The sequence below is a fragment of the Numenius arquata genome, chromosome 10 (assembly GCF_964106895.1).
Source record: "Numenius arquata chromosome 10, bNumArq3.hap1.1, whole genome shotgun sequence".
NCBI classification, from domain to species: domain Eukaryota; kingdom Metazoa; phylum Chordata; class Aves; order Charadriiformes; family Scolopacidae; genus Numenius; species Numenius arquata.
Window position 1 is genome coordinate 44,777,586 of NC_133585.1, and position 16,642 is coordinate 44,794,227.

The 16,642-nt window shown below is 41.0% G+C and overlaps 1 protein-coding gene across 1 annotated transcript in view; it reads right to left on the minus strand.

Annotated features, from left to right (window-relative positions):
* The window catches only part of TEC (tec protein tyrosine kinase), a 32,000-nt gene extending 18,005 nt beyond the window's left edge, over positions 1 to 13,995 (minus strand). Inside the window, exon 1 of the mRNA XM_074155220.1 lies at positions 13,743 to 13,995. Coding sequence (XP_074011321.1) covers positions 13,743 to 13,880 — 138 coding nt within the window. The 5' untranslated portion in view covers positions 13,881 to 13,995. The remainder of the gene's footprint in view (positions 1 to 13,742) is intronic.
* Positions 13,996 to 16,642: the final 2,647 nt, after the last annotated feature.

The window sequence follows — 16,642 nt, forward strand, 5'->3', positions numbered from 1 at the left end:
GTGGCAAAAATAAAGCAAGCGTCCTGATACACAGCACATGATTCCAGTAATCACATTTCTTAAGTCGTCCCTTTGTAAACTTTCACGATTTAAGATGCCTCAATTTGCTTCACCATGAGATGCCAAATTAAGCCAACTCAAAGGTGACCCACCTTGCAACTCAGTCCAGCAAATTAAGCCTAACGTCAGAGAAGATTCTTCTAATTTTGCACACTTTACAGATAAAAAAAAGCCTTTATGTATGTGAAATTAAAGACAAATGTACTGGTCCAGACACGTTTCAGATGGCATCAGAAGCAACATTTATTAGTGGCCAGCAGGCTCCAAATTGTCAGGTGTGCAGCTGTGTTTTAGCTCAGTATTTCTCACTATTAAAGCAAGGGGCACAGGAGCAGGAAGGAATGACTCAAGAAAAACGCTAACAAGACGACTGCAATTTCTCTCCCCTCCCTACTTAAGTGATTTCCCTTTTTAACGGGACATCTTGCACACCATCACTGTGTTGCATTTATTCTGAAAGCCAAATGGCTTGCTCTAGACCCTGGGAGGTGTAGGGCAGATGTGAAATGCAGAACCAAGGGAGTGCTCAAGCCCTGAAGTAGTTGGGAAGTAGAGGTGCAGGCATGAGCCAGCCATGAGAAATCCACCCACAACCCCTCTTTCCAACAAGTGACTTCTCCTACAAAGAGACAGAATTAGAACAATGGCTAATTATGCAATGTCAAACCATAGGAGGCTGAGGGACATTCTTCACAGTTGTTTTTGGAGGTGGAAAATGGCTAACATCGCAGAAAAAGGTTAGACTCGCTGTAGAAATAGTAGTAGTTCACCAGCACATTCATGCACGCTGTCTCAACAAGTAATAACAGAATTTGGAAAAAATCACAGGCCAGTGAACCCAAGGGACCTACCAAAGCTGGTCTACCCCTCTTCTGGACATAGATATACATCTCTAGAGGGAGAGGCCTATAGAAGGAAACATGGTTAGAACAGTAATAAAGGTATAAAAATATTATATTCCAATAAGGATAAGAAATAGATAAAAATATGTGCTTCCAAGTCATACAAAAGGTTGGTTGGGGTTTTTTTTTTTTTAAATATATCTCCTTGCTGAAAATAACAAAAGGGAAGTGACTGTGCAGAAACTACTATACAAAGCTTCTCAAAATGTCATATGTACTTCATACTTGCCTATACTTCGAAAACATGATTTACAATTTTAGAAGCCCTGGTTCTTGCTCACAACGAGAATGGCCAGTCCAGGCAGTAAGTCTTGTTTCCATGTAATGCAAAAAGAATAAGCTACTCCTATTATTTAACATATAAGACAGTAATATCAAGAAGTTTAACACTAGACCTACATTGTCAGATTGTATGATTACTACAATTCCTTTCAAATAAAAAAAATCTTAGAATACAGAAAAACAAGAAATAGATATTGTTAGATAAGTATACAAACAAACAGCTCATCCTCTGGACACTTGGAATTACTCCTCTGCTGAATATAGTAGCCTTACAGCTTATGAAGCCCACATTCCCACTACCAGGTAAAATGTTTTTTCTGTGTATTTCCTCTTTGCTGATGAAGGTATTGTGCTGCTTACCCTCAGAGAAGTGGGGTTGGGGGGGTTAAACAGTATCAAGGACATTTCATTTAAAAACAACACACAGAAGTCAGCCTAGCTGTCAAGAAATGCCTAGTTTTTGTCTCACCCATGCTCTCTCTTTCTCTCTCTCTCTGTTGTTCATACTGTTTCTTTCTCCCATGCTTATGCCCATGTAGGAAATCCTGAGGTCATTAGCATGTGACCCATGGAACTTGTGTTCTCACAAGTATAGAAGGTCTCGGTGTTACTGACATCTCCTTTTATGGAGCTGCTCTGCAATTTCACGAAGCCTCAGAAAAGCCTGGCTAACCCAACACCCCCTGTAGAGAATTTCTGACTCTGGAACATATTCTGCCAAATGTAAGGGTGTTTTCATACTTTTTTTTTTTTTTAAATTGCATTGCTATTTAGCGATAAGAAGCACTGGATACTTCTGCAGTTCCCTAGAGAGGCATTTTCACCCAAGCAATTACTGATTATGCAAATATAATTACTGTAGCTAGGTGTTAGATGGTCACATTTTCCAACCCCTTATTTTCCAGTGTGTCAGATATGTTGAAGAATGCCCTGCCTCCTTGCAATTCATTTTGTTTTAATGATTATTCTAAGAAAAGCAAGTATCAAGTGTTTCTATTCACCTTTCCAAAATGGCTAGAATATAAATAAAAAACAAGAGGTGATTATTATTCTGACCTAGCTTGACCTGATCCAAGATCTGACTTCTCAGGAATTCCAAGGGGGAAAAAAACCACAAAGGTAAGTGAGAAGGAAAAAGCCTTAAACCTTTTCCTGCAAAATAGAAAACCAAGAAACCTTTACCATGGCCTGGCTGCTCAGCAGATGCCAACCAGCAACACTGGAGAGACTGAAAAGCACCAAAAGTATTCTCCATAGTGGCACTGACAACTTCCTAACTATGTCTGCAATGCATTATCTGTAATTTACTCCTCTCCTGCAACTGAGAGGCAGTCAGTCAAATGTACACAATTACGATGCAATCTTGTAAGGCAACAATATAAATAAAAGCAAAGGACACAAAATAAACCAGCCAGGCCTCCCATCCATATCAGGCCCTGAAATCACCTACAACCTCTCAGCTTTCAATATAACTAGCACATAGCTTCAGGTTCTTTCAGACAAATCTTCTCTTCATGGTTTTCTCTAAAGTCCTCGCAGAGCTCTGAGTCTGGCCAGCCCAGCTGTAGCATTTCTGCCCTGTTTTCTCCCCTCTCGGGGACATCGCTCTGTCCGTAGGGTGAGTGACACCTTTCATTCAGCCACCCCTCTAATGCAGCCTTCACGCTCTCTGAACACTAGATTCAGACCACTTGAGCCAAGAAGGTAGGACAGCCCAAGACCATAGGCACCACAGGCGAGCAACCAGAGCCTCTGGAGAGGACCCAAGAGGTCACCTAGCCAAGGCACCAGCTGCTTTACCTACTCTTTCAAGGTTCAGGGGATGAAGTCCACAAGTACAGAGCTAAGGGATTTTTACGTCTTTGAAGATTCCTATCCATCACCAGTCCATCCCTCTGCTTTAAACGCTGCTCCACCAACCCTTCACCACAGTCCAGGCTTTTGGGAACCTCACCCTTCCCACTGTTTCTGCCCTCAATCTCGCAGGCAGCTCCACATCTTCCTTGAACCTTATTGCCCCAAACCAGATGCAGCACTGCAGCCGATTCCTTATCATCGGATTGTAAGGGTTTCATAGTCCCATTTATTCATCATCATGTAACATTTGCCTCTTTCACAGCAACAGGGTATCACTGACAAATACCCAGCTTATGATCCACTATCCTGTCACCCAGGTCCTGCTGGAGACAGCCTGAAGTTACTTCCATTCCGTATTTGAACATTTCAGCATTCCTGCCTAAACTTTTACCTGTTGCACTTGTCCACACTGAATCACGTTCTACAGAATAAAAAAAAAAAAAAAACTTACACATACCTAATCCCAAGATACCACTTTGATTTCTAGACTTGTTTTCAAAAATGCTTGCAACTCCTTCAAGTTTCATGTCACCCGAGAATTCAACAAGCTTCTATTTCAGCAACAGTATCACTAGTGAAAATACTGAAATGCAAGGTAGGACACTCCATGACAGCCAATCTGAAAACAAGCCACCAATGCCTACTGAACACTGTACCAGTTTCCCACGTGTTCTGCAACGAGATTTACAAGAGGTTTATATAGGTCATTTCTAATGCTGACATCTCAAAATTTCTCATACAGCAGGGTCAAAACTCTCACTGGAATGAAAACACAGGATACCTGCTGCTTCTCTGCTACCCATGAGACTTGTTATCCCGTGGCAGAAAGAACATAGATAAGTCTGAGGTGGTTTGTTTTTTTCTTTTTTTTTGGTTCCTGTCTTTATGGGCTGATGTGCAATTTCGGTATATTCCAGGTACTTTCAACAAGCCTGTTTTTTTCTAGCACTTTTCTGAAAATTAGCTTCATAGTTTACAGCTTCTCAGCTTCTCCTCTGCACTCTTAAAACTAGGCCTTCTCTAGCCTTCCATAATCTCATTTATCTGCCAGCTCTTCCTTCTTAACACCTTTAAGACTGATCCACTCCTGTCTACTCATGAGGTAAATATCCTCATCCATGCCTTGCCAGGGTCTCAACAACTACAAACTACACTTTTCAACTTCAACTATGTCTGATTTGTTCCATCTCATAAATATCAAAATTCTTCTAGAAAGATAGTTACTGCAGGTTCTCATTTTATATCAGACTTTTCTTTTGGTAGATGTTGTAGAGAACAGGGAATCATTACTGCAACATAATCAACCTCTTTTACAACTTAAGTTTCTTTATGACTTGCTCTTTTCAAGGGTGTATTCTCGTGCATCAGTTAAGCTGCTTCCATTCACATGAATAGCTTCAAGTTATTTCTCCAATTTGAACGGTTTCACTTGCACCTGCTTAAAATCTCCCCAGCTGTGCCTACTGTTACCAGTCTTATCTTGGGGTTTCAGCCAATATTTGGGGTCTTCTGGATCATCATCAATATAGTAGTTCTGCCTATGAGCAAAAAAATTTTAAAAAATTATTTTCCTGAATCTAGGGGGAGGAAGGGAATGGGAACAATCAAACCAGGAATCAGCTTCATGGTTCTCGATGCCATTATCTACTGCTTTCCAGTAGACCATCTATCCCAGACTCTCTCTGTAAGATTTTTCTTCCCAGATTCTCTCAGCTGCTTTCCTCCTGACTCCTTTTTGCTCATCCCATGAGGTTTCTGGGGCCTTTGCTGCAGAACACTGTCTTCTCATTTGTTCATCTCAATAGCTCAAAATGCTGACAAACTTTACATGGAGCTGTACTTTGGACAATTAATTCCTACCGGTTTATCTCATTTCCTAACAGAAAGCTGCCTCCTTACTATATTTACGTTGAGCAGTGGGTAGTTACAGTTCTAACTCAACCCTCCTCTTCCCAGGCTACCATACAACAGAGGTGTACGTAACTAACCTGCGATAAAACTTTTCCTGTAGTAATATCTACCTTAATGTCCACCGTTACCAAGTCACATGCTAATTCTCTGTCTTGATTTCTATTTAATCAAGTGCAAAGAAAAAGTTAAAATTAACTATTTTCCTAATGTTGCTAATCTGTAAAAGCAATAGTTGTAGTCATTACAGAGCTATTATACAATTAGAAAGGTGGCTACTCATATTCTGAGTTAACATTTAAATACAGATCTTGTGAAAAAGTTTGAAAAGCCCTATATTTCACCACGTATCTTTATCCTTTAGTTTTACAAGAGATACAAACACAATATTCTCTATGCAGATGGACGTGACAGACATCATTCTTGGTGAGATAACTTGTAAATACATCGCTGTACTTGCTCAGCAATATAATTTATGCTGAAAATCACTGGTACAAGTTAATCATTACATCTTAGCTTTTATATATATATACACATAAAAGCATGTGTGTGTGCATTTTAAACATTTATCCTGACTGCACTTCAAAAATTTTGATTCATTCTTTTTCTGAAAATGCTGAGAAAAAAAATCCTGCATTTAATTCCATTAAAAATTGCTAAACATTAAGAGCTGAACTGAATTAAAGCCACAGCCTCTCTTGGAGACAGTTGTGAAGGTATGTCCGCAGTAAGTACAGCTGAGGATTTCTACACAATTCATACAGAAGTGTACATCCACTTCCGTTTGCTAGAGGGGAAACGGCAGCCAACTCGCAACCCTCTTCCCGCTCTAGCTGGAATAAAGTTATTGTGCAAGCTTGCAAGTATTTTAAGAAAGCTCTATCATTCCCACCTATGAATTGGAACAAAAAAAGGCTCTGCCAATCTACTAATTTCAGAAACTATTTATCTTACATTAAAAAACAAGACTAATCAGTGATCAGAAATACTTTAATATTGAATTACGCTTTCATTTATATAAAGAGTTAAATCGCCTATGCAATGACTAAGGAAATCATATAAATTAGGGTAACTATGTTAAAGGATAAGCACTATAGGAACAAACAACAGTAGAACCGATACACACTAATCTTCTGTTAAAAAAGAAAAATAACTAGCATAGCTTTTTGGAACTCTGTAACATTGTTATGCTCCAAAGGAAGTATTTGCACAAGATTAGTGTTGCAATGAAGCTACACAATTTTACCCTGAAACCTGCAGCTTTAGAGTGGGCCCCAGAGCTTTTAAAGTTATTTTTCCTTCCTTAAAATATCACCACGGTAATTTCAGTAGCCTCTGTCTCCTCTCTATTCAAATTACAAGAACCAAATACAATTCTTGCAGAAGAACCTTTTTTCCTTAGGAAGAGACTTTCAACATCAAAAAGCCCCATGAATGTTCAAGTCTTTATTCTGCTTTTTTCATTTGTACCCTGGTTGGTTTTTGTTAGTTCTTCTGTTTATGCAAGACAGTTTTCACACAGATCTGATCCTGATGGCAAACACCACTACTGCCAGGGAAGATGAGACCACTCTGTACCTCCCAAGATCAGCTCTTCGGAAAGCCACCTTCTCCTTCACTCCACAGAAGCATCCTTCTAAATAAAACTCCTAAGCGTTTTCCCTCTGGGGCTATTATTTGCCTTCTCTGTAGAAGGAAATGGTTTCTGCTTATAAATATATAGGTAAGTGCTGCGCCTACCCCAATATCTTCTGTGCAGCCCCTCCAGAGCTAACGGGTGTTGCAGCACAGGCTCTCCCCCATTTTGTCCTCCTTCTAACACATGCAGGGTAACCACAGGGGTCAAGATTTACTATACCTTTTGAAAACACAAAATCCAATATAAACCATTTTGTCCCTGTAAACTGTAATCCATGAGCAAACAATAAAGATGCTAAAGCCTAAAGCAATTTCACATTCAGAAGCTCATACTCGGCTCCACGCTCAAGGTCAGTGCAAGTTGTCGTGGGCTGGAAAGGTTAATGCAAACACGCCACGCCGTGTGTGGGAAGACAGTAACCACACCACACACATCAGCACACTTTCAAACTAAAGAGTGTCACCGCTCAGCAAGCTGAGAGAGAGAGAGAGAAATACCATGGTGAGAGGGAACATTCCACAATTCCAATAGATAGAGGAGGATACCAACAGTCCGCACATTGATAACAATCTATAAAGTTATGACTGGATCCGTGCCAGCTCTGTGGAAGCTCCACACTCATGAAAAAACACCATTGTGAAAAGCTTCAAACCAACAAACTAACAGGACATCTCACTTGCGCAAATCGGCTCCTTTCAACTACTCCAGTGACGAGAGTACTTCAACACCTACAGTTACTATCTTGCCTTCATCTCAAAGAATTTCCCCTACCTAAAATGCCATCTAGAGCAGAATCCTCTACTCTTGCGGCACTTGTTAGTTCAAGTGAGCTGCTCTGTCAGCACAAGCTAACTAAAACTTGTCTGAAGTACGTTACCTGCTATCATGGCTATTCTGTAACGCAACAGTAAGCCTGCTCCCACCAGGGCCATCAGACTGCCCTAATGTCTTCTCCCAGTTCAGAGACATCTTCTGACCATACATGGAGAAACAATTCACAACAGTAAAACTTACTGCTACACAAGGAGAAAGAGGACAAACCAAGAGTACTTGGTGGACACAGCAGCTTTAATGCTATTTCTGTGTGGTTTGTCCCATTGGCTAACTCAAGGGGAATAAAAGATGCTGTTCTTTGCAGCAGCTAAGTCACTCTGCAGAGGAGCATGGAGGGCACTTGCACCGTGGGACACCAGCCACCAGGCACACTGGTAGAGCTGTAAAGTGAACATTCCTTTCCATTAGAAACATTCAGCTAATATTTACTGAAGTATACCCAATTTCAGTGGCAAGGTGGACTCCTAGATAAACACTAAGGTTTTATTTTCCAGAGTCAGCTGAAAGTGCGAACGCACCACACCTTTGAATATAAGCTCCAGAGCATTTTAAGTTGAATATGCAAGATATGAGGCCACTTTTGACTGAAAATGGCCAAATGTACCAAGGACCATGCATACGTGAAGTTATTTCCACAAATGCCTCCTTAGATTTCAAACCTGCACTCCCTTCAAGATGAAATTAGCAATTTGGAAAAAGTCATACTAAACTTTAGCTAAATTTTTGCTGGTCAAAAATACAAAAAACACATTCCAAATGAGACTTTTTTTAAAAAAAAAAAATTACTGCATTAAATATTTTCTTTTCAGACAAGAAGGTTTATTTCAAAATTGCTGAACTTTGCTTACTAATTTCCTACTGATTAGTATTTCTTGATTTCTTTTAATAAAGTAGTTCAGGAAAACTAACAGAAGCATACCTGAAGTAGCATGCTGAGCTTTCAAACCACACAAAATTGGAAAGAGATTTCCTAGTAAAATATTTCATGCCTTTGTTATACAACCAGATTACCTGGAGAAGTTACACTGCAATCAATGTCTCCAGCTGACACCAGTAAGCACAGCACAGGAGTCCTCATGAGCAAGGGACTGTTTATGGGAAAATACCTACTACCTTCCACTTCCCAACCACCATAGTTACTACAGTCTACATAAATCTGTTTAAAACTGGCTCAGTAAGCCTACAATGCATATTTGAGAACACTATATGCATCTTAAGTCTTTCTAACTGTAGCATATTCAGTTTTATAGTACAACTCCGTAATCAGAATAGGAACATATTTAACTTCTTCCATATTCACGATCAGTACTCTGTGCTTGGAGGCTGATTCAGTAATTTATTACTAAAATTAAATTTTGTCTTCATTACAAATGGAATCCATCACATGCAGATCTTATTATCCACTTTTGCAACATTAAGGTAAACAAAAAAAAACCCAGAAAATACTCTTTCCAACTATGAGAGCTGTTAAACCATTAAAGGCTTCATGAAACTTACAACATTAATTCAGCTTTTTATATGCTTGCAATTATTGTTAGCCCAATATTGCACAATAGTGCAATAATGGTATTTCCCCAACAACTACACCTACTAATTCATAGAATTTATGGTAAACAAAAAAAAAACCAAAACCAGAAGCCATCTCCAGCTTAAATAAAATACTCCTCTTTTCTGACATTAAAAATTCACCTCCATGATGCTTGAGGCAAGTCAGCTCCTTTGTTTTCAAGCTTTAATGTCCATCTTTTTTACTAACCTCAAGGTACTACATCTCCCTTTTTTAACCAAGCAGCATAATGCCCATAAGAAGTTAAGCCATAAAAGCCAAAGTCCTATTGGCTTTCTACACAAAATAAGTTCTCATGATATTACTCATCATTGTAGAGCTTTGCACAGGTGACAAACCAGGACTCTCCTTCCTCAGGTTTCTGGGCTTTGGAACCAGTCCTGAATTTCAGCCTCTTTACTGATTCTGTAGTATTGCTTCATGGGTAGTTCATGCACCTCCTCCATGACCTACAGTCTGGCAATATTTTTAAGTGCAGATGCTACATTTCTCCTTCTCATGGCAGCAGTGCACCTTCAGCTTCACTGTAGGCACTTTCTACTGTGACAGGGTGCCTGAGCTGCTTGCAAGCATGTATAAAAAAAAAAATTTAAATAGGTTATGAGCAAGTTTAAACAAGATTTTGCCCTGTTGCTAATAGTCACGCTGTCGTGCTTATGAGATAATTGTTTATTGCTCCAAGTAGGCACGTGGCACTTTGTCAAGACATGGCCCAAAAAAAAACTAGAGAAGAGCGCTTCTATGATGTGTGGTTTCTAGTCAAAGAGCAAGTGATCCCTCACCACCGGCTGCACAGAACAGGGTCAATTAAAACTCTCCGCCGCATCTACAAGAACAACATTTGCTATGCTTGACTGCTTTCTGTTGTCATAAGTGTTCCACTTCTGCCACCAGACATACCAAAATCTAATTCTGTCACCTTATTTACAATCCCAACTTGCCCACGGGTTGAGTATTGACTAATCTGGTTAACGAGATTAAATTAAATCTTGTTTTTAAAAAGAAGTAGCATGACTATTCACGTGACCACAAAACCCTGAGTTCTTGTTGCACTCTCTATACTGAATTCCCATAGAAGTTAAAATGGGAAAAAAAAAAAAAAAAAGGCAAGAAAAGACTTCAGTTTGGCCAACGACCACACTGAGAATCATATACTTGCCCAGAGGAGCAGAACTGAGCCACCCTTGGCAGACTGCTACCATTGCAGTAATGTGATTAAAATGAGGGTGTGGGATCTTCTTGGCTTGGGATTTCCATGCTTATCTTACCAATCTGGACTTTGAATATTGCCAAGCCTGAAATGAGATCAGTCCGTACTTATCCCTTCATCTGTCATATCTTTAAATTCAACCAGCGTATACAGTAGTCACATTTATTTCAGTAATAAACCTCCAACTATTCAGAGGGGCCAGAATTATTTTAATCTCTAGTAATTTTTTGTCTTTTCATATAAATTACTTCAGCCAGAACATACAACCCTCTTACTATAAATACAAATTTACAGCCACTATAATTGGCTTTAAAAAACAAAAAAAACCCCCAACAACTGATAAAACCCCCAAACTTTTTCCATTTCACTTGCCCAGTGACACAAAGAATAAATGCCACTGTGCCACAGAGATCTTAGTCACACGGTATTTTTTTTTTTTTTTCCAAATAGAGATCAAGTAACCCTGACAAAAATATTCAGTGTGCCCCTCCAGGATCAGAGCTCATTATTTTCAAACAATATTGTTAACAAAATAAAATGCTGATTAATGTTTAAAAGAAACTAAAGTGGGAGGAACAGCAAAAATGAAAAAGTTCTGAGGTTGGAAAGCTATGTGTTACGGCTGAGCCAGTCTAACAACCTGCTGATGTCAACAGTCAGGGCATCCTGTCCTCCTCCACCACCTGGCACCGCCTCTGGCATGTGTTAGATCCTGCACTGAGCAACCACAGCTTGCTAACCCAGCAGAACGCTAATCCATCAAAAGTAAAACCAGATCAAATACCTTTCTGCTGATTAGCAGGGTTTTTTTCAGAGCAGTATGGATTCCAAGAAATGGCAGGACCAATTCAAGTAGACAGGGGAAGCCTGCAAGGACAGGGATGAGATGGACCTGTCTGTTCCAGCAGCAAACTGCTGGGCTAGTGTAGGTGTAATGTTTATTTTCACCCCAACTACCCTTATCTTAGGATGTATCCTCAGCTGTGGAGGCAGTATGAGTAGACCTGCTCCATCTCACTGCAAAAAAACCTGACAGTTCAAACCTTCTCTCAGACAGATCCACCAGTCAGTCCCCTGGAAGGGTATTTTAGCCAGAGGACATTACCCTGCAGGGGGAAGGTAAAGCTGAAAGGGGAACGTTGGAAGTATTAACTTCTTAAAGGGTGACAACTAGACCTGCAAAACCTGTTAGTTACATTTCTATTTGACCTTAATGTAAGCTGACACAGGACAAGCATGCAAGACATATCAGAGGGCTTTCTCAGCCCCAACCTATTTATTCTGGGTGGAGGCATTTAAAAAAAAGCATTCTAAAACAAGTACATATTTTAATTCCATAGTCAGTAAAAATACATTAATTCATATTCCAAGGGACTAAAAACTGGTTGAACAGCCAGACCCAGAGAGTGGTGGTCAGTGGCACAAAGTCCAGTTGAAGGCCAGTAACTAGTGCTGCACCCGGGGGGTCAATACTGGGTCCAGTCCTGTTCAACGTCTTCATTAATAACCTGGATGAGGGGACAGAGTGTACCCTCAGCAAGTTTGCTGATGACACCAAACTGGGAGGAGTGGCTGATACACCAGCAGGTCATGTTGCCATCCAGAGGACCTCAACAGGCTGGAGAAATGGGCTGACAGGAACCTCATGAACTTCAACAAGTGCAAAGTCCTGCACATGAGAAGGAACAAGCCCATGCACCAGTATACACTGGGGGCCACCCAGCTGGAAAGCAGCTTGGCAGAAAAGGGCCCAGGGTTCATGGTGGACAACAAGTCAAATGTAAGCCATCAATGTGCCCTTGCCACAAAGAAGGTGAATGGTATCTTGGTCTGCATTAAACAAATTATTGCCAGCAGGTCAAGGGAGGTGATGCTTCCCCTCTACTCAGCACTGGTGAGGCCTGGAGTACCGTGTCCAGTTTCGGGATCCCCAGTACAAGAGAGACCTGGACATACTGCAGAGTCCAGCAAAGGGCCACAAAGATGATGATGGGACTGGAGCATCTCTCCTATGAGGAGAGGCTGAGAGAGCTGGGACTGTTCAGTCTGGAGAAGGGTCAGGGGGGGAAATCTTAACAATACCTGAAGGGGGGGGTGCAAAGACGACAGACCCAGGCTATTTCCACTATTTCCAATGGTGCCCACTGACAGGACAGAGGCTGTGGGCATGAAGTGAAACACAGGAGGCTCCGTCTGAACTTCAGCAAACTATTTATTTATTTTTACTGTGAGGTTGCACTGAAAACACTAGCACAGGTTGCCCAGGGCGGTTGTAGAATCTCCATCCATGGAGATACTCAGAAGCCATCTGGACACAGTCCTGAGTAACCAGCTCTAGGCGACCCTGCTCGAGCAGGGGCTTGGGCCAGGTGGCCTACAGAGATCCCTTCCAACCTCAGCCAGTCTATGATCTTGTTTTTAAGTCTTGGCTGTGTCCAAGCTATGTTCAGAGAACAGCAGCTACAACAGACTGCTGTGGTCTTGGAGCAAGGTAAGTGAGCTCGATTCTGCTGCGAGTGCAAGCTCTGGCAGAGACACGCTCAGCAAGCCTTAGCTCTCCTGTAGCCCCTTCGTTCATCAGAGGCAAGACAGCTGACACAAGAGGTTGCAGAATTGTCTCCATTACATTTTATTTGTTGAATGGCTTCCCTGGGTGTAGAGCATGCTCCACTGGCTACTGCAGCCATTTTAATCCCCTTCAGCACTGTGACAAATCCAGAAAGTAGCCTCAGTGGAGTGGAAAAATCACACCCCCAGCACTAAAGGTATGATGGGGCACTCTGGGGGCATGTGATTTTGATGAAACCAAGTGTGGAGCTCCTTTGAAAAAAAAAAAATGCTGGTCTAATAATTTGCCTAGTCTACACAGTTCACTTTGGGCATAACTGAATTTACACAGAAAATAGTAACAGGGATGAGCTGCTCATGCTGCCAAAGATAAACTGCTTCCAGCTTCATTCCAATCCCTAGGTTACGTGGATCCACTCTAATGGATCTCATCCCCAGTGAGCTTGGTCTGCAATGCACTGCTCCTATCAAATGTTCTTTCTCCTGTTTGAGTTCAGTTATTTCCCAGACGTGAAAGTAATGGCCTTCACAGTAAACATGGCCACAAGCAACTACTATATTACTTTTTTCTACCTTTTCCCCACTTGGTGATAGCAGTGATCTTTCATCTCGCTGGAGAGAGAAAGAAATCAGCTTTGACGACCAGCTATAAAATCCGTTTTATCTTATGCCTGGCATCCTGACTATGTGCTACTGCTCTGATGAAGAGCCAGTTCACACTGACTACCAGTTATCTACGCCTCTGTCAACCTGCATTATAAATAAAAGAGAAATGGCGGCTCATGTTCATTGTCACCCACGGCCACTGCCCCCACCCACTCCTGACAGTATGATACACAGAAGGAAAAAAGCCAATAGTATACAACAGCAAAAAGGAACAAAAGGCAGTCTATAGTATAAATCTGTGCCTCCTACCTCCGCTCGACCTTCGTAATATGTTAGCATAGACTTCGTAAGTACAAAAAGCCTCTCTTTGTAGTTTAAGGGAGAAGTCCTCTTCTTCTGCTGTGATCTTTTAATCAAAATCTCTTGTAGGATAGTAGTCGTATTCATTTCAGCCCCTTGTCACCTCTGTTTCTAGCCATTGAATATCGGTTCCTGTGAAGACAAGAGAAACAAATCATTAAGGTATCCTTGGAGGATCACAGATCTGGAGACTTCTATAGTAAGAAGAGCTTCTACTTACAAATGAAACTACCTGAACACACAGAAAGCTGGAGCCTGTCGTAAGCACTTGGAATTTTACAAAAGTTAATTATTAGACAAGAAAATTCAGGCTTTGCTCAACTGAGGGCTGCACTGACACGTTCCCAGGAAGCCAAAAGCTCTACCTGATTGGGATGAAGTAAGGGATCCTGCAGACTACGACACAGAAAATAGGGGTGAGAAGTCCAAAACGTGCTCCAGGCAAACAGCAGCGTACAACTGCTCTTCACCAAAGTCCTAATGTGTATCAAGAGTTTTATATGCACATGCCTTCGCGATTAATAAATGCCATTTGCAAAAAAGTTTTATATACAAAATTGGACATGGATCAGTGAAAGTAATTTTGAAAATTCACCTCAATTATGTTAATGAAAGTTTCCAGATGCAAATGGTCTTCTAGAAGATGTCAATTTGAGAACAGAGAATTAAAGGTTATTTTTCAGAAATTGCTAAGTATATACTCTCCATCTTCTTAGATTTAGTCTATTTAGAAAGACTTCACGCTGACCATCAACAACCTAAATCATTCACTTTTGACAGCAGCGGTCGCTCAGTCACATCGAGCTGTTGTAAAGTTTTACACCGTGATTACTACCTGTAGGACGGATTTAGGAGTGCATAAAAACGAATGCTCCCAGAGTTACTTTGCTTGCAAGCCTGGCTCCATCGCCCTGCCAGACAAATCATAGAATTGTTATGGTTGGAAGAGATTTTTAAGATCATCAAGTCCAACTGTGCCACCCTGCCATGTGTGGGTAGGAGCATTCCTCCAGCTGAGCTGGGAAACAGGCGAGGGACGGGATCCCACCAGAGCTTTCATCATGCAGCACAGACTGCTGCCTGCACAGGTTTAGCACATGAGGTGGCACAGAGGCAGGAATGAAAGGGGTGGGAGAAGTTGCAGAGAAGCTGTTCCAGAACATTTTTTTTCCCCGCTTTGCTAGCTTTCTGCCCACCTCAAGCCCTGCTCCAAAGCCAGAGCACACTGCAGGCACGGACCTTGACTGCAGCTCAGGCTGTGGGCTAAAGCCATGGCTTAAAGAAGGAACAGCAGCATCTGCTGAACCACCGGTCACTACAAATATCTTCTCGTGTGTGTGCGTGTGAAGAGAGTGTGGGGGACAACTGAAGCCCAAGTCCTAAGTAGGTACTGCAGATCTCCCCACCAGTAGGAAATTTCCCTCCAACCTATATAAAAAAAATTTTTTTTTTCACCTCACAGGGCTTAATTTATGCTCCTATTTACTACCTAGAGTATTCAAAATTCACCAGGGAGAGGTATGCACATTTTTCTTTGCAGGCAACAAATTCAGCATGGACAAGCTTGAAAAGACACAGGCTTCATAACAACATGACCACAAAAGTAAAGTTTAAATAAAATTAAATGTAAACAAATCCACTTTGGTGCCTGTCCTTTTGCTTGTGCCCAAACACTTCATTATTTGTTGTGACAGTACATGAAATGACACCTCTCACCTTCACGTCTAATCCTCATACCATGTTTCACTCCCTGTTTTGTCCAACTAAACCCTCATACCCCACACACTTGCCATTTCACACAGCTGGATGTATGTAGCTGTTCCCTGCTTCGAAACATCCTTTTTCAAGGTATATCTCTACATATGCTGAAAAATTAGTCTGTGGTTTACATGGAACTATAAAATAAGACCAGGTTAGGATGCGTAAGTAAAAGACTATAACGGGATTGCAAATGGTGATTATGAAAAACAATCTTTTTGATTTTCCTCTTCCTCTGGTGCATGTACACACATACATTTTGCTGGTTATCTGTCACATTGCATTCTTGGGAAGAAAACAGATCTTTTTTAACTAATAATTGTCTAAAGGGTATTCTTTAGTAACTCAAGCTGCCAGATTCCTTTTAATTGCCCTTATAAAAATAAACTGGCAATCTTAAAGGTAACTGCAGAAGGGAGGATATTGCCTTGAACTGAAAACACAAATATTGTTCAAAGAATTAAAAGCGAGTATAACTTTCAGACCAACTTAAAGCATGCCACACTATGAGGGTTCCCATCACAGGCTTTCCCACTCAAAACAGTCCTTATGGTCTCTACAGTACAAATTCTCTGTTGGCACTTATAAAAACATCATTGTTATTTGTCTTAGGAATTATGATCAGAGAAATCCCCAGAGTGCTACACTAGAGCACACAAGAAGGATTTAAAAATTAACTATGATTTCAAAACTCTCTACTAAATACTTTGCTAAAATATTTGCTAAAATATTTTCTTTCCCTACCAGCCCTCTTTGGTCACATTATGCAAGAAACAAAGCAAAAATCCCTATGACAAAATTAGCATTTAAAATAATGAAAACATTAATAATGTAATTGGTCAATGTCTGCACCTGGTTGCTACACTGAATTATGGCTGCTGTGGAGATCTCCATGGATAAGAACCAGTTTCCCAGGTCAGAACATCAGCCTTTGAATCTGCGTTTGGTCACAGAAACCTGTTTTGTTCAGGTGTTTTTTTTTTTCCAAGCCCAGTGGCTCTAGCCACATTTCTGTTTCTATAAATAAGGCTCAGGACAACTGGAACCTCACCTATAACTCCATAAGTTCCTTCCCAAAACTGCAACAGTTC